This window comes from Pimephales promelas, chromosome 8 (genome assembly GCF_988280905.1).
Source record: "Pimephales promelas chromosome 8, fPimPro1.hap1.1, whole genome shotgun sequence".
Classification (NCBI taxonomy): Eukaryota; Metazoa; Chordata; class Actinopteri; order Cypriniformes; family Leuciscidae; genus Pimephales; species Pimephales promelas.
In genome coordinates, this window is record NC_142776.1 from 36,935,442 (window position 1) to 36,961,609 (window position 26,168).

A 26,168-nucleotide genomic window follows, 5' to 3' on the forward strand; every position below is an offset into this window, starting at 1 on the left:
GCCCAGAAAATCAGCCCTCACGAAACAATGAATCCATGTCTTCTTTATCAGCCGGCCTTGAAGATAATGCAGCGAGAAGCTCTCCCTCGTCCCACAAGCAATGAATGAAGCTTGCATTCTTCACAGGAAAGATGCATACTGTATATCATAAAACTGGATCATAGTTTTAACCCTAATACTTTATTATTTCGATTCGATGATCCACTTTAGATGTTATACTAACTTTAAGTAACTTTGCAACTAGAACTTATTCTACTAACTCCACAGCGAGTTTGCTGACATGTAGTTGCAATGTTACTTAAAACTTGCAATGTCTTATTTGAGACGTTTGCTGTGGGGAATGCTGGCTGCATTAATATATAAAATAAAATAAATGCTTCTATTTACACAAGAACCTGCTGAGTGAACTAAATACTTGTGTAAATATATAGCTTTAATTTTTATTATGATTATAAATCACATTCAGCTCAGGTGAAGCAAAACAAGGCTACTGTTTTTAGTGAGATTCTCTACGAGACCAACCTTGAATGTTCATATGTGACAAAAATAATTTACTCAATTTTATGGCACACCTCTGACCCAGTTGTCAACATGGCATTCATTTCCCCCTTTTTTAAGGGCACTTGGCAGTATCTGTAGAATTATGATGAAATCACACCAGGTGTAATTTGACGATATCATCATTGTGTTTAATGTTATGCTATTAGTCTGCTTTGAATGATGATTTAAAGCAGTAGGAAATGAACATGAAGCTTCAGTCAGGTCAAAGTTTTGTCAGTCAGAAATGATTCACTGTTGAATGATTCATGAACAAACAAGACGGTGAAAGTCGAGAGGAGTTTTATCAATAACAGGTAAAGTTTTGTTTGTTTGTTGTACCAAATTTTAGAGCTAGTCTCTCCACAGTGGATAATGTATTACAGTCAGCAGGTCGTGTTTGCATGAGTTGTGCACATTTCTAGTGAGTATTTCTTTGCATGGTTGGTTGTGTATTAGTGTTACTGAACAGATTAGCAAGCCTTGCTTGTTCTCTGGGTTTACCTGTATGTGGCTTCCTCAACATGCGGTTGCTTTGCATCTAACCCACAGATTTGCATTCAAGACACATTTTCTCCAAGTAGGTTTCGGTTTTGTCAAATGAAGATCCTAAATTGAGGTCCCTATTGGGAAACAAACTTCTGTAAATCTTACACAATTATTATTTTTATTTAGCTTTTTTTGCAGAAAATGAATGAAGATTTCTGTGATGGGTCGGGTTAGGGTAAGAGGAGAGAATATACAGTTTGTACAGGATACAAATCATTATGTCAATGGAAAGTCCCTGCAAAGATAGTAAACCAGGTCCAGACGTGTGTGTGTCTGTGTGTTCTCGTTTATTTTGTTGATCTTTTTCTCTAACGTTAGCCACTGAGGTATAGCCCACCATGACAAGTGACAACTGACCCCGGTCGCCCCTTTAGTCCCAGTCTGTATCTCACCACGGTAACGGATTTGTGTTTTTCGTTCATCACTTTCGGTTTATGACTCAATGAAACCGGCTGACCTGATCCGCCCATAACAGCGAGAAACGAAACTAGACCAACATAAAAGACACTGACAGATGGAAGAAGCACTGAGACTGAAAACATCGAACCAGGTGAGTGCTTCAGATTATTTTAATTAAGAATCACGTTGTTTACACTATTATTTATATGTTACATCCATTGTCATTTGCTGCCGGCCGCTGTTTTTATTCGTTTAAAAGAGAACAGTTTTTTAGCCTGTCGTGTTTTTAGCTTGTTCATTTCCGGTAGATGACTAGTACGCAGTCATTTAATTTTAAATGTATTGTTTTTGTTTGTTTGTTTTTTTATTTTCGAGTAATAGGCCTAGTAATTCTACAATATATAAAAAATAACATTTTAATAAAGCATTTGAGTAAAGGAAATTTATTAAAGCATTTTATTAATAGTCTCTCTCTCTCTCTCTCTCTCTCTCTCTCTCTCTCTCTCTCTCTCTCTCTCTCTCTCTCTCATGTGTATTTTGCCACCAGGGGGTGGCCAGGGGTGGCCATGGCCACCCCTGGCCGACTCCTGGCCACCCCATTGGCCACCCCAATGGCCAGTATTAATTTTTGTAGCATCAGTTATGCATTTTATAAATAAGTCAAAAATATTCTTAACTAAAAGAAGACGGGGAATTATGTGTCGTGACGTGCTTTTTAAGTGCCAAATGGTATACAGCAGCTTTTAGGTGTGTTTTTGCCACGTTTGGACAGGCAGGGATGCAAACAGCCCGCTTTTCGGCGCCTCCCGCTTTTTTCACGTCAGTTTGGGTGACAAAGTCATCTGAAGTCATTCCATAGCTTAATGTGAGGGACAGAAGTATATTTACATCATTAAAATATAAACTCGTTTTCCCTCCTCTGCGACTGTCATCATTCTCCATTCATATTCAAACAGCACGCGCGCCTCTTGGATGCACGGTAAAACTCTCTCCAATATGATATATTGACATTATAAATGCATGATCTGTAGATAAAAGTCTGTATATTCGCATCAAATTACTTTATTTTCTTGGAGTTTGTTGCTGTTTTTAAGCGACTCACTACCGTGTTCTGTTAGATCACACATACATATCACAAGGATTAGCCTATGAATCGGCATCAAACGCACAATAACTGTGAAACAAAGGAACAAATCGCACTTGGATTTGTGTGCTCAACATTTTTTCGATTTGTGACATGAGCTTTTAAATGCGCACTTATGAAGCGCAGTGCTGCTGCACACTGTGACTCCATGTTGCTTTGAGCACATCATTCTGCACCCGCGATGTTTTTCATGTAATCATACAAGAACGGGCTCAATCATGGGTTTGCGCACTGAAATATTATTAAAAGCCAATATATTTTGTTATACCTAGCCTGCTCAATACATTTTAAATAAGCATAATTTAATTGTATATAATTTATTTGTAGTTTAGGCTATGCACTTCTGAATTCTTGACAGTAATATATAAATATAAAATTGTGACATGATTGCCTGATTGAATTTTAAAAGAGAACTAATAGTAATTTGTTTTTATTAACATATTTAGATTTTATAAAATTACTGTGCAGATTTTTTCAAGAATTACTTTTTGCTGCTGATGTATACACTCATTAAGTGTATTAAAAATTCATAATACATATATGTAATATTTAAAGGTGTTAACTGTAATCTTACACTGCAAACTAATAACTTAAAAATGATTAAATTCATCACAATTATGTAAGTATCTGGAAATTTGCTGTGGGGCAAGGACCCTTATATATCATATAATATATATCATTATATACAATGTAATATATATTAGTTGGGCCCTACTAATATCATTAGTAACATTAAATATTACACAATAAACCAAAGTATATCAGTAGAAGTTTCCTTAAGTCTTTCTGATAGTTTTCTACAGGCTGGTTTATTACAACAGTAAACAATTCTGAAATTATGGTTTATACTGTAGTTTTGGTGTGCCACCCCAAGATTTTAACTGGCCCCATCTGGCCACCCCTACGAAAAATTTCTGGAGGCGCCACTTGTTTGTTTGTTTTTTTATTTTCGAGTAATAGGCCTAGTAATTCTACAATATATAAAAAATAACATTTTAATAAAGCATTTGAGTAAAGGAAATTTATTAAAGCATTTTATTAATAGTCTCTCTCTCTCTCTCTCTCTCTCTCTCTCTCTCTCTCTCTCTCTCTCTCTCTCTCTCTCATGTGTATTTTTCTGTAGTCTTTTTATACATAGCTACCTTAGCGAGAAATGAAACTGAGTTCATAGTAGAATATCAATAATTTATCCAGGCATCAGCTATATGTTACTAAACTCATTAAAAGATTTCAGTTTAACACGTGCGTCTTGATTACTCTTGAATAAGATAGAAATTGTTTTGATGATATTTATTGTAATTATTTCTCAGATCACAATTTAAATTTTTAAACGCACCCTCTTGTCCCTTTTGCACATCATAAAAGCAAATTATAATTATTTTGAACAAGTTACCAATTGCTCAGGTAAATTCATCCACTGTTTCCTATATGATCAATTGCGATGTGTAATAGATCAAAATACATTTTATTTACATAGTTTAAATCAGGAAAAACTGACTGCACTTATTGCCAACATGAACAAGCATTTTGATATCTTATTTTGTGAACAATGACAAGGACTTTTCATTCTGATGATGCACTGATACACATTCATTGGGATAAATGTTTTCTTTTGAGATATTAACTAAGGATTTTGTGCAAGTTAGGCTAGTTTTTGCGGGTAATCAATGGTGATTTGTACAAATTGTTTCAAGAAATGCACTTATTGGGAGACTCATGCATTTTTGCTGAAAGGCGAAGAACGAATATGTATGTTCTGCAAGACTTTCCATTAAACATATTTTGGTAACGCTTCCTTTTACATTCCAGTTACCATACCATTTACTTATTTTTGTAACTACAATTACTGGGTAATAACTAGTACTAACCCTGAACCTACCCCTAAACCTACCCCTGTTCCATGTACTTACCTTATATTAGCCAGTACTTTCTAGGTAAGTACACTGTAAGTACTGTACTGTAAAAGGAAGCGTTACCCATATATTATTGGACTGTTCCACTTTTAAATATTAATGTGGACCCCCATGAAAACGAGATGTTTCATCTCATGGGGCTGATCCTCTAATAACTGTTTATAAATAAATAATGCAAATGGAAAACTTTTTTATGAAGTAAGCTCACTTAAGGACTTGTTTAGTGAGATTTTAACAGAAAATGTTTCAGAATTTCTTATGTTAAAGTATAACATCTTGTATATAATACGAATTATGCTGTTTAGTTTTTCCTTTTGTTTCGTTTTTATTATTTTTATATATTCATGCAACTTTTATATTTTTCTAACCCAGTTTTTGTCACGTAGGTAGATAGCCTCAGATTCTGACATGGCATTAAAAAGCTATATTACTACTACTGCACTTATTGGTTTGAAAATATTAACGGTGATTCAAGAAATGTACCAAAGAGACTGGGGGAAAAGTTGTAAAATGGACCGAAGTCATTGCATCAGATCCAGCCTTTCAGCCAGATGTAAAGCATAGCACTAGCAGTGAATAGAGAACATTTTCCTCTTGATTATTTCTATTTTCTGTATAATCTATTGGTATAATCACCTTGCAGAGATATTAACAGCTGTATAATGTCCAATCCAAGAGGAGGAGGTCAACAAAGAGGAAGAGGAGGCTTCAGTGGCCCTCAAAGAAGAGGTATAGATCTTTACATTACTTCGTTTTAACCCAAAAAATAAAAGTTGCTGTTTGGATTTACACAGGCGAATGCTTTAGAGTCTATGATTGGCTCATTATTGCAATGATTGTTTGGCAACAGTTCTTCTAACCCTAATTGATGGAGTGTGTAGTTTTTAGCCATGTAGGAATCATGGCCATATTCCAGGATGGCAATGTCAAGATTATTCAGACTCAAACTGTAAAAGAATGGTTTGAGGGAGCATTAAGGTTTTGACCAAAAATGGATGCACCTCTTGATGGAATTAAAGGACAACTCCGGCGCAAAATGAACCTTTGGTCTAATTACATATTGCTACCTAGTCAACCGTTATCTGAGATTTGTTTTCATGATTGCCGAATGTAAATTGTTTTATCTCTAAAAACAGTTTAGCCTATAACGCTAGTATATTGGGCATAGAGTAATGATTAGCCACTAACAAGGCTCAAAATAGCCCCACACTAACACGACAGCATAATAAGGGTCCCTACATTCAAACCGAAGCATTGAGAACTTTGTCAGTGTCCATACAGTTTAATAAGAAGATATTTTATACACACAGTCAACTTTGCGAATACAGGAAGAAGCCATCTTTGAAAAATAGTCTCTACCTGTCGATCTACGAGCGCCGATCCAAGTGCGCTGAACTGTGCAGAATCTCAATATGGTCCGTTGTTTCCACAAGAAACAAACACGAACCGTTTTCTTCTTATCAATATGTACATGTAGACTACTGTTCGTGCTCACCTTATCACCTTATTCACATCTCACCACCGCACTTGGATCGGCGTTCGTAGATCGACTGGTAGAGACTATTTTTCAAAGATGGCTTCTTCCTGTATTCGCGAAGTTGACTGTGTGTATAAAATATCTTCTCATTAAACTGTATGGACACTGACAAAGTTCTCAATGCTTCGGTTTGAATGTAGGGACCCTTATTATGCTGTCGTGTTAGTGTGGGGCTATTTTGAGCCTTGTTAGTGGTAATAACAAGCGATTTTTATTTGTCATAACTCTATGCCCTATATATTAGCGTTATAGGCTAAACTGTTTTTAGAGGTAAAACAATTTACATTCGGCAATCATGAAAACAAATCTCGGATAACGGTTGACTAGGTAACAATGTGTAATTAGACCAAAGGTTCATTTTGCGCCAGAGTTGTCCTTTAACATCAAGAGGTGCATCAATTTTTGGTCAAGGTCTGGTATTGTAAAATCTGTAAAATCTCCTCCAGCACATCCCAAAGACTTTCACTGAATTTAAGGTCCGTGCCAATTCATGTGTGAAAACAATTCTTCACACTCATTCTTTCACAATCTTAGCCTGATGAATCTTGACATTATCATCCTGGAATATGTCTATAACATGCTAGAAACATAATAATCACTACAATAATGATCCAATCATCAACTCTTAAAGTGTTTGCCTATTTAAATCCGAACTGCGACTTTTTGGGGGGCATTGTGCATCCTTATTTATTATGCGCCACAATTTTATTTTAACAGATGGTTCTGTGCCTGGTCGAAGACAAGCAAGTAGGTCTCCCAATCGAACCAGAGGAAGAGGAGGTGGCCAAGGCGAGGGAGGAGGAAGAGGTCAAGGTGACAGGAGTCAAAGATATCCGGATGAAAAAGCACAAGGCTCAAGAGGAGGTAGAGGAGGAGATGGAAGAGGTCGAGGACTGTGGAGAGGAGAAAACGCACCACATCTCCACCGCCCTGTGATAAGGGGACGCCCAACAAATGGTCCCCCATCCTTACGAGCATTTGGGAGACCTGTTTCTGGGTTCAATCCAACTCTTCTAAATCATCCTTTTCAGGCTCGTGTGAACCACACTGAACACACACACCACCAACGAGCCAGTAGAAGCATGACGGACTTAAGTGCCAGTCCACAAGGTGAAGAACCTCAAAGAGGACGAGAAGAAGCTATGAGAGGTAGAGGGGGTTTCGGGAGAGGAAGAGGACGATGGAGAGACGGCACACCTGAGGTACGCAAACTGGGGTATAGAACGCTCGAAGGTCTACTGGAGAAAGAAGCGTCCGAGGTGGCCATCACCCTTTCATCTAGCAGTGGGCTTAAGAATCTGCTTGAGGAGAATCCAATGAGAAGCGACTTGGTGCAATTGATCTGTCAGGTTCTCTGCAAGGCCTTTCAGTCTCGAATCGACCGCAAGAACGTCATGCATTTGGCCCACGTCTTCAAGGACTCGACGTTTTTCCGTAACCTCTTGCCCTATCATGTGACTGGAATGATGTCAGATTACAAGCAAGACCGAAGGGATCAGTATCCCCAACTTGTGAACAACATAATCAGCCTTCTCTCTCATGTTCTCAACATGTTTCCACACAGCTCTGTCCAGTCTGTGTCAATGTTGGTTGCTCTTTTGAAACCAACCATCAACCAGTTGCGTGCCTCTGGTGTGGATATTCTCGACAGTACCGATGGGGACTTGGAGAAGGTGCAGGATATGGTGGATCATCTCCAAGAGAAGTCAAGGGAAGGCACCTTGCGGACAGACAACTACTCTTTCCTGGCAGCTGATGAAGATGCTCCACCTGGGGAGGAAGACTTCAGGACGATGAGCATCTATCCAACCTTTGATGAGTTCCACCTAGACCAGAGGCCTTTCTTGAGACCCAACATAATGTCTCAAAGCTTCCCTAACGCTCGCATCTATCTGGACACACACTTCCGACTTCTGCGTGAAGATTTCGTGAGGCCACTGCGAGAGGGCGTCAAGCAGATCCTGCGCGATAATACTGATGGGGTACCAATAAACAAGAGGCGTTTTGATGACATCAGAGTCTACACGGACACCCGATTGCTGTTACCACTCTGCACATCCACGGGAATCGCCTACAAAGTGCAGTTTGACCCACAGCCTCTTAAGGTAATGACGAGCTTCTTTTCTATTGTAAGTATTCATTACTTGTCCGAGAGAACATTGTTCCTTCTAACAGTTTGTTATTACATTGCAACTTCTCTTACAGTTTGTCCGGTGGGAAAATTCCAAACGTCTTATTTACGGATCCCTTGTGTGTCTCTCCATGGACAACTTCAAGACCTTCCTGTTTGCAACCGTGGCCGATCGGGACCCAAAGTTTCTAAAGCATGGGCTGGTGAATCTGTCTTTTTCTTCTGAAAGCAGGGAAAGAATGGCCATGGTTCAGCCCTCAGACACCTTCCTGATGGTCGAGACCACAGCTTACTTTGAGGCCTACCGATACGTCCTAGAAGGTCTCCAAGAGGAAGACGAAAATGATGTTCCCTTTCAAAGGTATGCAGGTTTGAAGTGTACGTCTCGTTTACTTGTGCATAACTCTGTGGGTGGTTGCTATTTGCTTTGTAAGGTGTTCTGAATGGTTTAGAGTGTTGTTTTGTAGTTTCTAGGGTGTTCTGGAAGTTCCTAGGTGGTTTCAAATCAAGAGCTCACTGCCAAGTAGGGGTGTGTAATATACTGAATATCGTCTCCTACGATAATATCTGACATTTTCGAGTATGTTCCCCATTTTACAAAAACACATTTAGAGAGCGCATGCACTATGTGATGTAGTCTAGTAGGCTACTAGTGCGCTTGAACATTTATAGGTCACACTTTCACTGGGTGATTTAGCATTTTGAACAACCCCAATATTCAAGATAAAGGGCAAAAATACCTCTGTATGTCTTTATATTTATATTATTTTATAGTCAATCAATAATCAAACACGATGTGTCATTTTTTTTCTCCAAAATCAGCATATGAATATTACATATGTGATATTGATTTTTTACAACAGTTCAATAAACAAGAAGTTTTTATCTACGACAAAAGTAGAAGATGGATTCAAAGAGACCGGCGGCTTGTAGTTCATTCCAAACCCCAACGCAAACTCCACGTAAGACAAAGAAAATAAAACTTTTGTCTAGTGCCAGGCGTCGGAATAAGACGAGAGTCAACATCGGGAAGCTTTCAACAAATCGAGAGATCTCCGGTCGGCTCTAGGGCTCAAACGGGATCCTATACAAAGTAATAACTTATATTGTTCATGAACATGTTTCCATAATAATACAATCATAAGTGGATACAGAAAGCACATAAAACGGTTCAACATGGAGATAGATGGAAACAAAAAACGAAGTTTTCTACTACCCCCATTTCCCCCCTTACACATAAGTGTGTAATTTACTTAAATGCCTTTCCTTCATATATTTGAAATGACTTGCAGATTTATAACTTTATTACAAGTGTGCCTGTGGTCCATGAGCGTGCACACCTCTGGTTGCAGTTTCGCTTGTCGCCAGAGGGGGCGTAGTTCTGCAAAAACTCAGAGACTTGCGCTATGCACCTTTAATAAAAAATAAAAAAAAATATAGCTGCGAGCAGCGATGAAGGGCCCAAGCCGGTGGCACCGCAACCCCGGTTCCTTAGTTACCTAAAAGCACCAGGGTGGCCATGCCACTGGCTTTGGCCCTTCATCGCGGATCACAGCTATATATACATATATATACTGTATATATACATATATATATGAAGCCGGTGGCACCGCCACCCTGGTGCCTTTAGGTTTATTGTGCACGACATGCAAAATGTAACCCTGCTTTGACTGATGCAAGCTCTACAGCACAGTTTATAGTAAGAAAGAATATAGTAAGAAAGAAAAGTAAGCTGTTACTCTGAGATGGTTTGGGAAACAAACATTCATCATGTCGCATTGGTTTTAGTTACTTGTCCTCGAACAGAGCCCTAATCTGTTTATATTTCAGTTACACATTCTACATTGATTAAAAAAGAAAAATCAAATGTGTTTTTAATTCATACAGATATAAAATATTTATAATTCAGCTGAGAATAAAGTTAGTTCAAATTTTAAGAAAAACAAATATATGATCTGAAATATAGCACATTCATTTTTAAATTCATTCAGGTTCAATTACCAAAAATACAATCTTAATTTAATTTAAAGCAAATAATAAATCTAAAATATATGGGTTATATGCATATTTTGTAAAAAAAGAAAAAAAAAGAAAGAAAGATATATATCCAAAAACACAAGGCCTTTAACTTTAACAAGGGTGCAACTCTTATCACTACAACAAACATAGTCACACACACAAGTCAAGTCACTTACATTTTAGATGCAATATTGACTTTCTAGATGCAATATTGACTTTTTTCTGTTTCAGCAGAGAAAATAGTTAAACAAAGATCACAGCGACCCATCGCGCATCTCAAAGCAATGTGTTTTCTCATTACTGAATGATTCAGCATTTTGAATCCATGACTCATTCATTAAGACGGTCATCTGGTGACACCTTATGGTGATTTAGGGTTATGTTTAAAAGTATCGTTCTTTACAGCGATTTTTAATTGACTCCTGTTAAACCAATCTCGTAACATTATTGTGTAACCGATTTAATTTGATCAGCCTTACCTAGGGTAACAGCCCTATAGTGTCTTATTATTCTAAATTATTGAATTTATTGATCAAATTTACTAATGAAAAATGAAGCATACATTTCTGCCCTGCAGATATTAGGCTACAATATGCAGATTTAAATATACCATTTATCAAATAATCTGTTTATTTTTAGGTTACACATTACATTGTTTAAAAAATAAAAATCAAATGTGACCCGCTCTGGCGAAATGAGTCGGAAGTTGCAACCTTCCATTTTAAGATATGGGCCGATTATGTGGAAAAACCATGAAATAACAAAAAAAAATATATATATATATTTTTTTGCTAATTTCAAAGAACAGACATTCAAAAATAATCTCACAGGGTTTCGTAGTCGAGATAATTGAGTAAAGGTATTTAAATAACGATTAAAGTTGTCAAAGCTTTAAATTCGCTGAAATAAACATTGCTCTTCTCAACTCCCCTCGTCACCTCTGAGCATTTCCCGGGTATCCCCTGAAACGTTGAACTCACTGGAGGCTTCTAACCTAAACTGCGTGAGTATATTTATCTGCAAGAAGAATATAGCCTATGTAAGGCTGTAACGATCGCGACACTCAGATCCACGAACCTGTGTCGCGGTGTGAGAAGACAGAATCACGACACCGACACGTCCCTTCAACTCCCGAAGTTATCCTTCACGTCCAGACCCAATGCTACAACATCTTTAAATTACTATTAGTATTATTTGAAGTTAACATTATAAAATACGTAGACTTACACCACAAAACTTAAATTATTACTATTTTTTTTTTAAAATTGGGCAATTTCAGCATTATGGAGGAGATCCAATTCCCAGATAATTAAATATTTTAATAAATTGGCCTATGTGAACCACACTGCACAAACCAAAAGTAATACTCACCGGATGAAGAAGGGTTGACTCTCTCCAGAACATAAAATCTTTATTTTATTTTCCGTGTTCGCATTTATGAGGAAAAACAATCCGAACGTGACCGTTCTCTGGAAGCAGCACTAAAACTTTCACATAGCTTAAACATGCAAGCACAAAGCCTTTCTTTAAAGTAAATTTCGTTTTAAAATAATTATCTTAATTTAAATCAATGTTTCATCAACCAATTACTAGGATTTAATAATAAGAAATAAATTGCAGACAATAGGCTAGGCCTAATCACGACGCGGAGACGCGCGGCACGTGAACTGAAGCTTGTCTCATGAACCGAAAGTCAGCGTATAAGGTATCCTCACAGACATATATATTGAAATGTCTACTTTTAAAGACAACCATTCAAAATGAAAGAAAACAGACTGCTCTCTGCTTATGTGGGCTAATCCGTATGAAAACTGAATTTCTCTCTGACTCCTCTTCAATCTTTCTGATTTTAGAACATTTTTGTAAAAAGTGACTTTTAATTATTTATTTCAAAAAAATTAAAAATAAGTTGAGTTTCAGCCTCGTTAAATTGCATTTGTTAATCTATTTGGTCAAATTAAGCTATATAAAATAAATAGTTTATCCCTTAAAATGCTATGGATTTTGAAAGATATAAAAAAATAAAAAAAAATAAATAAAAAAAAAAACGGGCAAAAAAACTTTAAAAGCGATTTTCTTAGGTTTTCAATTGGAAAAAAAGGGCAGACGACCAGAATTCAAATCTGTATATCTTTACAACCATTCAAGGTATGACCAAGGTATCATTTGAAAGCTTACAGTGTCCTCTTTCCATTAATATCAAAATCTCAATTTTTAAATTTGGGTCACTGTGACTAATTTTGCTGGATCAGGTCGGTCACAAATGTGTTTTTTATTGTAGTATTATTTTATACAGAAATACATTATAATTATATATAATATACAAAATATAACCGTGGGCGCGATTAAACAGTGTTACAATAAAACTCAACATTGTGTTTTTTTAAAATAAATTCAAATAATACAAATCCCGAAATTGCACTAATTTTAAAATTAAACTAAAACTCATGGCTGTACAAGCATTCATAACTGTGCGCGCCAACAGCGAGGAACCAGCAGAACAGAGTGAACGTTCATTCTGTTTAGTTCAATCCTACTTAATAGGAATTTATTTAAAATGCTTGCTCTACTCCACAACATTAATGTCTTGTGCGGATATCTGTATTTTGACTTTCGGTTTTAAGTAAGCGATTTAAAAGTTCCCGAGTCCCAGCGGAGTCACACGTTGATTAACCGGTGGGAATATACACAATAGGCCTAACTGATATTGAACACAAGAGGGCAGTATAGCACTACGTATGACTCAGATTATTTTTTCTTCTTCTAAATTTTACAACCTGGCTGTTTTTGAACGTAAACATAATTCTTAAATGAAAAAAGGGAAAAACTGCTTTAATTATAATATTTGTATAATTTAATTTAGAAACAAATGATGTATAATTACATTTTTAGAAGATATGAGGCTTTTAGTGTTTACTTTTTTGACATTACTTTAATCTTTTGCCAAAGTTGCACATGCCTACTGGCTAATAAATGTGATGTATCTGTCGAGCTATCTGTATCTATCTGTTTCAAGCAATTTCAAGCATGCTAAGAGTCCCAAAAGTATCAAAAAAGAATGTTAAAGTTTGTTTGTTGCCACAGCAACAGTATCAAAGATATCAAGAATCCATTCACAGGTCTACATCTGCTGTATTTTTACATTATACAGATGAAGTTTGAAGCAAATCGGTTAAAAATAAGAGGGTGATATCAAAGCATTTTGAAAGTGACACACTTCCTGCTGCCAGTTGGTGGCGCTATAACTTTGACTCACAATAGTCACATCCATGTAATCAGCCTCTTACAGTGAACACACTGCTGAAGTTTCATCAAGATCAGTTAATGTATGCTGAAGTTATAACACACTTCCTGTTTCACGTTTCTCGCCATAATTTTGTTTCCTCGCCATGGCCAAACCGTTCGAGATATCAAAAATCCCCTCGCAAACTTTCATCCTCAATGCCTTGACTTCATGCTGACCGAGTTTTGTGCCGTGTGTTTGAATTCTCTAGGAGGAGTATTGCACATTCCATTGCGAGCGTTTTACAAACAAACCTCAATAGCCGACTTCCTGTTTGGCTGGGGTAAAAAGTAAGAGTGTGAGGTATAGATGAAACGATGACATCAACATGTGTACCGAGTTTCATATTATTACATGCAAGCGTGTTTGATTTATGGACCAAGTGTTCGGACCCCGTTCCAGGGGGCGCTGTCTAGCCCCCCTGCCACACCCAGGTACCATCTTCAGCCCGGCTCTGATGGCTGTGGGATCTGACCTGTGTGCAAAGTTTCAAGAGTTTTCAAACCCGTTAAGGGCCCCAAAAGCCGCTAAGAGTCTCAAAATCATAAAAAAAAAGAATTTTAAAGTTTGATGCGTTGCCACGGCAACAGTATCAAAGATATCAAGAATCCATTCACAGGTCTTCATCTGCTATGTATTTACATTATACAGATTAAGTTTGAAGCACATCGGGTAAAAATAAAAGGGTGAGTTCAAAGCATTTTGAAAGTGACACACTTCCTGCTACCAGTTGGTGGCACTATAACTTTGACTCACAATAGTCACATCCATGTGATCGTCCTCTTACAGCGAACACACTGCTGAAGTTTCATCAAGATCAGTTAATGTATGCTGAAGTTATAACACACTTCCTGTTTCACGTTTCTCGCCATAATTTCGTTTCCTCGCCACGGCCAAACCGTTCGATATATCAAAAATCCCCTCGCAAACTTTCATCCTCAATGCCTTGACTTCATGCTGACCGAGTTTCGTGCCGTGTGTTTGAATTCTCTAGGAGTAGTACTTCAAATTCCATTGCGAGTGTTTTATGAACAACCCTAAATAACCAACTTCCTGTTGGGCTGGGGTTAAAAGTAATAGTATGAGGTATATATGTACGATGAGATCTATATGTGCACCGAGTTTCATATTATTACATGCAAGCGTGTTTGATTTATGGACCAAGTTTTCGGACCCCGTTCCAGGGGGCGCTGTCTAGTCCCCCTGCCACGCCCGGGTACCATCTTCAGCCCGGCCCTGATGGCCGCGGGTTCTGACCCGTGTGCTAAGTTTCAAGAGTTTTTGAGCATGTTAAGGGCCCCAAAAGTGCCCGAATAGTCGTATAAATAATAATAATAATAATAAATATAGCTGCGAGCAGCGATGGCGGGCCCAAGCCGGTGGCACCGCAACCCCGGTTCCTTTAGTTACCTAAAGGCACCCGGGTAGCGGTGCCGAAGGCTTTGGCCCTTTTATGATTAAATGTTAAAACGGCTTGCCATACTCTGTCATTTCGACTAGTCACAATTATGTTACAGATGTCTTAAATGATAATACAAACTATCCAAAATGTAATTACGAATAGACAGAAAGACGTTGTTGATATCTACAATGTTAATTCCGGACAGGCAAACTTAGCTTTTAAATGTTAAAAGGGCTTGCCATACAGGGACGTAGGCTCAGAGAGAGGCTCACCATATTCAAACCAAAATATCTGACTTCCTCTTGGTCCGAGCTAATGACTATGTATTAGAAAGTTGTCCGGCTTGAGGAGTACAATGTATATACCGATTTTTGTAACTGTAGATAAAACTAACAACCCCACTTTTGTCAAAAGGTGGCGCTATTTAGTCCTTGCACATTGCCCGTTTCTGAAACTTTGCACGTCTACTGGCTAATAAATGTGATGTATCTGTTGAGTTTCAAGCAATTTCAATTTCAATTTGACTGTTGAAAAGAAGTGCGCCGATTAGATACTCAGGATCGGTATCGGCTCTGACACTGCCATCTTTGACGAGGCTGATTCAAATTCTATATTGTGCATATACTATTCTGTTAGGCACAAAGGCACAAAAACTTTCTAAAGTACCATAAAGTTTTTGTGTACTGTATTATTAGTGTTCTGAAGCTATTATGTGATATAGAAATTAATATTTAAGTCATTAAATTCAAGAACACAAACTTTTCCCTCTCTGCGCCTGTCAGTCATTCTCCATTCAGCATTCAAACAGCACGTCACATTCGGTTACAGTCAATGATGAAACGATCTTCAATGATTCAATGTTAATCCTATTATACTGGATCTTTAAGATAAAGGTCTAAAGGTCTATATTTTCGAATGAAGAAACTTTTTCTTGCTGGACTTTATTGCTGTAACTTAATCGTGTTACTTTCTACCGGGTGTCGGACGCTGTCGGTTAGATCACAACACTAGAGTCAGAGCACTATAATTGTTCTTCACGCACACAGTAACTGAAATTTAAAACCTTTAAAAGAAAAGGCTCAATAAACTATTGCATAGATAGATAATGTATAATACACTGTTCATAAATATGTATTTCCTTTGTGCTTTGAACTTTTCAATACGGACTCAATGCGCTGTAACTTCATGTGGCTTCAAGCACATCATTCTCCGCTCGGGATGCACATAAGTGCTTTGTGCTGCACCGTATTGGAGCCGTAATATCATAATGCAGTGACGTAATGACAGATTATTAATTGCCTTTCAATTATATGTTGCTTTATAGCAGCCATGGCTATATTTTTTTTTAATGATTTTTGTTATCTTGTTTTTCATGAATGTATTTTTCAAAAATAAGAGCAATGTGTATTATCTATTATTAATATGGTTTATAATAGCATTTTTGTCATAGATTATGACAAAGTAATCATATGATCCACCAGCGAGGAACCAGCAGAACAGAGTGAACATTCTTTCTGTTTAGTTCAATCCTACTTAATAGGAATTTATTTAAAATGCTCGCTCTACTCCACACCATTAATGTCTTGTGCGGACATCCGTATTTTGACTTTCGGTTTTAAGTAAGCGATTTAAAAGCTCCCAAGTCCCAGCGGAGTCACACGTTGATTAACCGATGGGAATATACACAATAGGCCTACCTGATATTGAACACAAGAGGGCAGTATAGCACTACGTATGACTCAGATTATTATTTTTTTATGAATTTTACAACAATTCTGGCTGTTTTTGAACGTAAACACAATTCTTAAATGAAAAAAAAGGAAAAATTGGGGAAGTTATAATATTTGTATAATTTAATTTAGAAACAAATGATGTATAATTACATTTTTAGAAGATATGAGGCTTTTAGTGTTTACTTTTTTGACATTACTTTAATCTTTTGCCATAGTTGCACATGTCTATTGGCTAATAAATGTGATGTATCTGTTGAGTTTCAAGCAATTTCAAGCAAGCTAAGAGTCCCAAAAGCATCAAAAAATAATGTTAAAGTTTGTTTCGTTGCCACGGCATTTTGAAAGTGACACACTTCCTGCTGCCAGTTGGTGGCGCTATAACTTTGACTCACAATAGTCACATCCATGTGATCGGTCTCTTACAGCGAAAACACTGCTGAAGTTTCATCAAGATCAGTTAATGTATGCTGAAGTTATAACACACATCCTGTTCCATGTTTCTCGCCATAATTTCGTTTCCTCGCCACGGCCAAACCGTTCGAGATATCAAAAATCCCGTGGCACTTTTTCATCCTTAATGTCTTGACTTCACGCTGATCGAGTTTCGTCGAATTTGGTTCAGTGCTCTAGGAGCAATAATTTAAATTACATTGCATGTGTTTTAAACACAACCCTAAATAGCCAACTTCCTGTTGGGCTGGGGTAAAAAGTAAGAGTGTGAAGTATATATGAAACGATGAGATCTATATGTGTACCAAGTTTCATATTATTACATGCAAGTGTGTTTGATTTATGGACCAAATTTTCAGACCAAGTTTATTGACCAAGTTAATCTGATTAATAAACTAATTATATAAAACTATTGTCAATTCACTACAATTAAACTAGTTATATGCCTTTACTTATAAAAAATAAAAATAAAAACTTATTTAAAAAATACCAGGCTTGAGAAATGTATTTTCTTTATGCAGGTCATACACACAGCAGTGAAATGGTTAAGCCCCCTCCCCCTGCACACACACACACACACACACACAGACAGCCAGCCAGCCAGCCAAAGGCTCAGAGTGGCCATATTCAAACAAAAATATCTGACTTTCTGTGGGTCCTAGCTAATAAGTGTCAATTAGAAAGTTGTCCGGCTCGAGGAGTACAATATACATACCAATTTTTGTAACTCTAGTTAAAACTAACCACCCCACTTTTGTCAAAAGGTGGCGCTACTGAGCCCTCACCACGCCCGTTTCTGCAACTTTGCACATGTCTACTGGCTAATAAATGTGATGTGTCTGTCGAGTTTCATGCAATTTGAAGCATGCTAAGGGTCTCAAAAGCATCCTAAAAGCATCCTAAAAGAAGGGTAAAGTTTGATGCGTCGCCACGGCAACAGTTTCAAAGATATCAAGAATCCATTCACAGGTCTACATCTGCCGTATGTTTACATTATACATATGAAGTTTGAAGCAAATCGGGTAAAAATAAAAGGGTGATATCTAAGCATTTTGAAAGTGACACACTTCCTGCTGCCAGTTGGTGGCGCTATAACTTTGACTCACAATAGTCACATCCATGTGATCGTCCTCTTACAGCGAACACACTGCTGAAGTTTCATCAAGATCAGTTAATGTATGCTGAAGTTATAACACACTTCCTGTTTCACGTTTCTCGCCATGATTTCGTTTCCTCGCCACGGACAAACCGTTCGAGATATAAAAAATCCCCTCGCAAACTTTCATCCTCAATGTCTTGACTTCACGCTGACCGAGTTTCGTCGAATGTGGATCAAAGCTCTAGGAGGAGTATTTGACATTCCATTGCGAGCGTTTTACAAACAAACCTCAATAGCCAAATTCCTGTTGGGCTGGGGTAAAAAGTAAGAGCGCGAGGTATAGATGAAACGATGAGATCAACATGTGTACCGAGTTTCATATTATTACATACAAGCGTGTTTGAGTTATGGACCAAGTGTTCGGACCCCGTTCCAGGGGGCGCTGACGAGCTGCCCTGCCACGCCCGGGTACCATCTTCAGCCCGGCTCTGATGGCCGCGGGTTCTGACCCGTGTGCAAAGTTTCAAGAGTTTTCGAGCACGTTAAGGGCCCCAAAAGTGCCCAAAAGGTAGTAAAATAATAATTATTATAATAATAATAATAGTAAAGAAAAATAATCCCAAGGAAAACAATAGGGCCTTCGCCCTTTCAGGGCTTGGGCCCTAATAAATATAGCTGCGAGCAGCGATTGCGGGCCCAAGCCGGTGGCACCGCAACCCCGATGCCTTTAGTTACCCAAAGGCACCGGGATGGTGGTACCGCCGGCTTTGGCCCTTTATCGCTGCTCACAGCTATATTTATATTTAATAAAAAGCCGGTGGCACCGCCACCTTGGTGCCTTTAGGGTTATTCTGTACGACGTGTAAAAACGTAACCCCCGCTTTGACTATCAAAAAGAAGTGTATTGTAGAGCTTGTATCAATGCGGACTCGATGCGCTGTGCGCTGTAAGTCCATGTGGCTTTAAGCGCATCATTCTCCACTCGGGATGCGCATAAGCGTTTTGTGCCACACTGTACTGAGCCTTTCTATCATAATGCAGTGACGCAATGACAGATTATTAATTGGCTTTCTTGTTCTGTTCCATCTATTATATGTTGATAATAGATAGGACAGAGCACTAAAAACCTCAAACAAAGCACTAAAAACTTAAGCTGTTTGCTGTGTAGTCTGAGAATGAGCTGTTTGATTTGCACCCTCTTCCTCTTCACTGTCCTCCATAAAAACCAGCTATCCAGGTCCATGTTGTTCTAGAAAGTTTGTATGTTGCTGCCTCAATTAACATCTCTGCTATACATTTAAAACATGGCTATATCTAAAATAATTTATCTTTTTGATTTGTGTTATCTTGTTTTTCATGAATATTTTACAACAATACAAAGAGCAATGTGTATTTTCCATTAATATAGTTTTTAATGGCTTTTTTGTAATAGATTTTAATCATATATTTTTTGGATTTGTTATTTATCTTTATAATGAAGTTGTCTGTATTAAGTAGATTGTGTTTAACACACACAAGAGTGATTTATTAGTTCAACACATAGTTATAGAAATTCTACTTTATCTAAAAAAAACCCTGCACTTTACACACACACACACACACACACACACACACAAATACATGTAAATAAAAAAAAAAAAACATCAAATGTGTTTTTAGTCAGAGTATTATTTTATACAGAAACAAATATTTGTAATTCAGAAAAGAATGAAGTTAGTGTTTTAAAATCTTAAGGAAAACAAATATATTGAAATATAGCACATGAATTTTAAATTCATTCAACTTCAATTACAAATACAATCTTACTTTTATTTAAAGCAAACTATACATTTAAAAGATGGGGGTTATATGCCTATTTTGTCATTTAAAAATATTGTTATGCGAAATTGTTATGCAAAAAGACAAGGACTTAGAGACAAGGACTTGTAGGAAAAATCACAGCCAGCCACACACACACACACATAAACACAGACAACAGCCCTCCCCTCCCCACACAGACACACACACCCACCCACACACACACACACACACACAGAGAGAGAGAGAGAGAGAGAGAGAGAGAGAGAGAGAGAGAGAGAGAGAATCGCAGGGGAAATAAATCCATTCAAACTACAATATCTGACTTTCTGTTGCTCAGAGCGAATGACTTTAAATTGGAAAGTTGATCGGCTTGACGAGAACAATATACGTGGTAAGTTTTGTAACTGTAGGTAAATTGAGCAAAGTTATAACACACTTTATGTGTCCTTTTTTAGTCATAAAATTCATTTCCTCGCCACGGCCAGACCGTTCGAGATATCAAAAATCCGTCCGGAATTGAGCATCCTCAATGTCTTGACTTCATGCACACCGAGTTTGGTTGTGATTGGTAAACACATGCGTTGTAATTTGATGTATTTCTCCTAGGACAATTATTCAAACAACCCATAATTCATAATTCATAAATAACTTCCATTTGAACTGTCATAAAACTTAGAGCACGAAAGTTGTTTGGCCTGATGTGATCTATAATTGTACCGAGTTTCATATTAATTCATGCAAGTGTGTTTGATTTATGGACAAATGTTCGAATCCCAGTCCAGGGGGCGCTGTCGAGCCGCCCTGCCACGCCCGGTTACCAGCTTCAGCCCGGCCCTGATGGCCATGGGTTCTGACCCGTGTGCAAAGTTTCAAGAGTTTTCGAGGATGTTAAGGCCCGCGAAAATGCCAGGGAAGTCGCACACAGCAAATAAAGGGTTAAAATTAACCTGACAGGCGCCCCTCCTCTCACTCACGCAGGGAGACACTGAGAGACTGGCAAAATTCTGAGATTTTCTCTACATTCAAACAAACATATCTGACTTTCTGTGGGTCCTAGCTAATGAGTGTCAATTAGAAAGTTGTCCGGCTCGAGGAGTACAATATACATACCAATTTTTGTAACTGTAGATAAAACTAACAACCCCACTTTTTTCAAAAGGTGGCGCTACTGATCCCTCACCACGCCCGTTTCTGAAACTTTGCACGTGTCTACTGGCTAATAAATGTGATGTGTCTGTCGAGTTTCATGCAATTTAAAGCATGCTAAGGGTCTCAAAAGCATCCTAAAAGAATGGTTAAGTTTGATGCGTTGCCATGGCAACAGTTTCAAAGATATCAAGAATCCATTCACAGGTCTTCATCTGCTGTGTATTTGCAGTATACAGATTAAGTTTGAAGCAAATCGACTAAAAATTAGAGGGTGATTTCAAAACATTTTGAAAATGACACACTTCCTGCTGCCAGATGGTGGCGCTATAACTTTGACTCACAATAGTCACATCCATGTGATCGTCCTCTTACAGCGAACACACTGCTGAAGTTTCATCAAGATCGGTTGATGTATGCTGAAGTTATGACACACTTTCTGTTTCACATTTCTCGCCATAATTTCGTTTCCTCGCCACGGCCAAACCGTTCGAGATATCAAAAATCCCCTCGCAAACTTTCATCTTCAATGTCTTGACTTCACGCTGACCGAAATTTCGTCGAATTTGGATCAAAGCTCTAGGAGGAGTATTTGACATTCCATTGCGAGCGTTTTACAAACAAACCTCAATAGCCGACTTCCTGTTGGGCTGGGGTAAAAAGTAAGAGCGCGAGGTATAGATGAAACGATGAGATCAACATGTGTACCGAGTTTCATATTATTACATACAAGCGTGTTTGAGTTATGGACCAAGTGTTCGGACCACGTTCCAGGGGGCGCTGACGAGCCACCCTGCCACGCCCGGGTACCAGCTTCAGCCCGGCTCTGATGGCCGCGGGTTCTGACCCGTGTGCAAAGTTTCAAGAGTTTTCGAGCACGTTAAGGGCCCCAAAAGTGCCCGAATAGTCGTTAGAAAAATAAAAGAAAAATATAGCTGCGAGCAGCGATGGCGGGCCCAAGCCGGAGGCACCGCAACCCCGGTTCCTTTAGTTACCTAAAGGCACCCGGGTGGCGGTGCCGAAGGCTTTGGCCCTTTCATGATTAAATGTTAAAACGGCTTGCCATACTCTGTCATTTCGACTAGTCACAATTATGTTACAGATATCTTAAATGATAATACAAACTATCCAAAGTGTAACGACTAGACAGAAAGACTTTGTTGATATCTACAATGTTAATTCCGGACAGGCAAACTTAGCTTTTAAATGTTAAAAGGGCTTGCCATACAGGGACGTAGGCTCAGAGAGAGGCTCACCATATTCAGACCAAAATATCTGACTTCCTCTTGGTCCGAGCTAATGACTATGTATTAGAAAGTTGTACGGCTTGAGGAGTACAATGTATATACCGATTTTTGTAACTGTAGATAAAACTAACAACCCCACTTTTAAGTATATATATGGTGCCTTTAGTGTTATTCTGCACGACGTGCAAAAACTTAACCCCCGCTTTTTTAAGTATATATATATATATATATATATATATATATATATATATAAAGAGGGTTATTCTGCACGACGTGCAAAAACTTAACCTCCGCATTGACTGTCGAAGAGAAGTGTGCAGAAGAGCTTGCATCAGTGAGGGCTTTGCAAAATATATATACATACAAACACACACACACACACACACATATAAATGAGGTTAGTGTTTTACAATATTAAGGAAAGCAAATGTATTGAAATATAGCACATTAATTTTAAATTCATTCAGCTTCAATTACCAATTTGTAGTTTACCAATTTATCTTACTTTTATTTAAAGCAAACTATACATTTAAAAGATTAGGGTTATATGCATATTTTGTCATTTAAAAAAATACAAAATTGTTATGCAAAAAGATAAGGACTTGCAGAAAAAATCTACAGTCAGCCACACACACACACACATAAACGCAGACACCAGCAACCCCCCCCCTCCCTCTTCCCCATACAGACACTGATAGAGACAAGATACACATCCAAACTGCAATATCTGACTTTCTTTTGGTCTGAGCTTCTTACTGTTAATTAGAAAGTTGATCGGCTTGACAAGAACAATATACGTGGCATGTTTTGTAACTGTAGGTAAAACGAGCAAAGTTAACACATTTTATGTGTCCTTTTTTAGTCATAAAATTATTTTCCTCGCCACGGCCAAACCGTTCGAGATATCAAAAATCCGTCCGGAATTGAGCATCCTCAATGTCTTGACTTCATGCACACCGAGTATGGTGGTGATTGGTAAACACATGCGTTGTAATTTGATGTATTTCTCCTAGGAGATTTATTCAAACAACACATAATTCCCAACTTCCATTTGAACTGTCTTAAAACTTAGAGCAGAGATGGGCGCAGGTCACGCAAGTCTCAAGTAAGTCTCAAGTCTTAACCGTCAAGTCTCAAGTAAGTCCCAAGTATTTTTTTGGGGGGGGGGCAAGTCAAGTCAAGTCACAGGCTATGTCAAGTCAAGTCAAGTCTTGTAGTAGGTTAAGTCAAGTGCAAGTCAAGTCACCTTATTATTTTAATTTTACATGCAGAATCTGATCTTAATAAAATGAAAAGACAAGATAAGTATTTGCCAGTAAATTACAATAATTTGCATTGTAAATACTCATGTTCAGTAAAATACACCATGGAATCAAACTAAATTGTAACTTCATAAAATTATTTATTTTTCACTTCTGCCAACAGTGTGTTTGAAATGTTTTAAATTTTCAACATTGAGTCCATAAAACAAATAACAGCTTAACATCCTACAGACTCTCTGAACACCTTCCTCTCTCTCAAACACAGTTTACAAACAATATTAAACTTTGTTACATTTCTCCTCTCTCTCTCTCTCTCTCTCTCTCTCTCTCTCTCTCTCTCTCTCTCACACACACACAGTGGCGGTTCTAGACCATTTCAACTGGGGGGGCCAAGCTGGGGCCAGTTGTACTGTTAGAGGGGCCAGTTACATTTAGACCTTATCATTTTCTGCACTGCACTGAATGCATAAATAAGCAAAATACCATGTTTATAATTATCCAACAATTTGCATTTGCATTATATTTTTACATTTGCATTACATATATCAGTCTGTATTTGAATTTCCATTTTATTTTTTTACATTGAATATACAGTATGTATATATATATATATATATATATAATTTTTACAAATTAATCTACGATTTTTGTGGGTTTTTTTTTTTTTTTTTGCAAAAAGATCAGCAAATTATCCTCTAAACTGGCCTTTTTAGGGGGCTTTCCTCTCAGGGTGAATGAGCTTTTTTATAATTGTTTTTTTCCTGACATCTTTGAAAGACAGAAGCAATAATTAATGCATCCTTGGCCAGGATATAATTATAAAATATGACATGATTTTAAAAGTGACCTATAATATCGACTATGCAATACACTTTAATTTATCTAGTGCTAATAAAATTATTAAGCCTATTTGGAGAGAGAGATGTTTATAATGTGACAATATGTCAGTCATCGTGATTCGTGTAATAAGATGACTAGGCCTAGACTACTTGTTCTGAGCAGGTGTTGTCAGTGAACAGGCTGTAAAACTGTTGTCTAAGTTACAGACTGATACTAATTAAATGGGAAACGAATCGATTACCTAACGTAACCTCGGTTCTCTCTAGATGAGGGAACGAGCATTGCGTAAGCTAGCTTACGCTACGGGAAAGATTCATCTTACATCAGTCAAGTTGTCATAGTTTTTGTCAAACAAGTTGTGAATTTGTTGTAACATTAAAACAGGAGATCATGACTTACTCCGTGCTCCAAGTGATGTTCGGAGCTCCAGTGATTAGTTTCATCTGTGGGACGGGTGAAGAAACTTTCGGAAGATGTTGTAACAGAATCATATGAACAATTCCAGGATATGCTTTTTTTCATTGGTTGTTGCGTTAAATTTTACCCAGATACAATAGTGCCCTTTTCTGATTGGCTATTAAGTAGCACTTCTCTTTTTTTGATTGGCTGATGCGTAGCAGGGTCGACTGCTGAACTCCAGGCGAGACGCGCTTGATTCTCACGTGAGAGCGGCGCGGCCAGAGAAATTGCGTATATTAAATATATTATTAAGTTTTTCCGCATGAGAAATACAATGTGTGACGGGAGTGTGAGACAAAAGACTGAAACGAGTGACTGTCATGCTCAATGCGTGACACACTATAAAAAAAATATTTCACACTGACTCCACATTTAGGGGGGCCACAAGGGGGTCCAAGCTTGTTGTCGCAGGGGCACTGGCCCCCCCAGGCCCCCGCCTAGAACCGCCACTGCTCACACACACACACTTTCTCTCTCTCTCAAGAAGCAAAAACATGACTGCTAAAGGTTGTATCAGCGATGGCGGGGTAACATCACTTAACATCACGAGTGATATTCCCTTAGGCCACGCCCCCTTGTCTCCCCAAAGTATTATAAGCAATCATGCGCATCCCGTGTGCAGAACGATGCACTTGAAGCAACACCAAGTCACAGCACGCAACGCTTCACATTGAAAAGAACATAGCGAAGGGATGGTATCTATAATCTATGCTTAGTAGGGCTGCACGATTTGGGAAAATGTCATATTGCCATTATTGAGCCAATATTGCAATTGCGATTTGCGACTCCGATATAATAAAATGGTTTCATGAGTCCAACTTGCTTGGTTCTAAAGTAAAATGCACACACAGATTAATGTTTATTTCTCAACTCAAACTAAAAACAACAACAACAATAAATGATTGATAACACCTATAATGATCAATAAACCATCAACCAAACCAACATTACAGTGATTCCATCAATTGAAAGCCATCAACTTTTTAAAAAATTATTAGGCTTAAAAAAAATATATAACAGCTTTTAAATTAAGTGAACTTCAAACAATCCCCACATAAACCCATAATAAAAAACATATTTACCTGTGCCCTTCCTGTCTTAACAGGTACAGAAATTGAATAAAGTTATCAAACAGTCTGCGCTGCCTGAATCATAAATTATATATATAATAATCCTTATTAAAGCTACAAAAGTTCTTTACTCAAGATCAGTGAGTAA

General features: G+C 37.8%; 1 protein-coding gene across 1 annotated transcript in view; it reads left to right on the plus strand.

The window, feature by feature from the left end:
* Nucleotides 1–1,275: 1,275 nt before the first annotated feature.
* Nucleotides 1,276–26,168, plus strand: part of znfx1 (zinc finger, NFX1-type containing 1) — a 45,001-nt gene continuing 20,108 nt past the window's right edge. Inside the window, exons 1-4 of the mRNA XM_039692536.2 lie at nucleotides 1,276–1,636; nucleotides 5,186–5,271; nucleotides 6,797–8,184; nucleotides 8,285–8,571. Coding sequence (XP_039548470.2) covers nucleotides 5,205–5,271; nucleotides 6,797–8,184; nucleotides 8,285–8,571 — 1,742 coding nt within the window. The 5' untranslated portion in view covers nucleotides 1,276–1,636; nucleotides 5,186–5,204. The remainder of the gene's footprint in view (nucleotides 1,637–5,185; nucleotides 5,272–6,796; nucleotides 8,185–8,284; nucleotides 8,572–26,168) is intronic.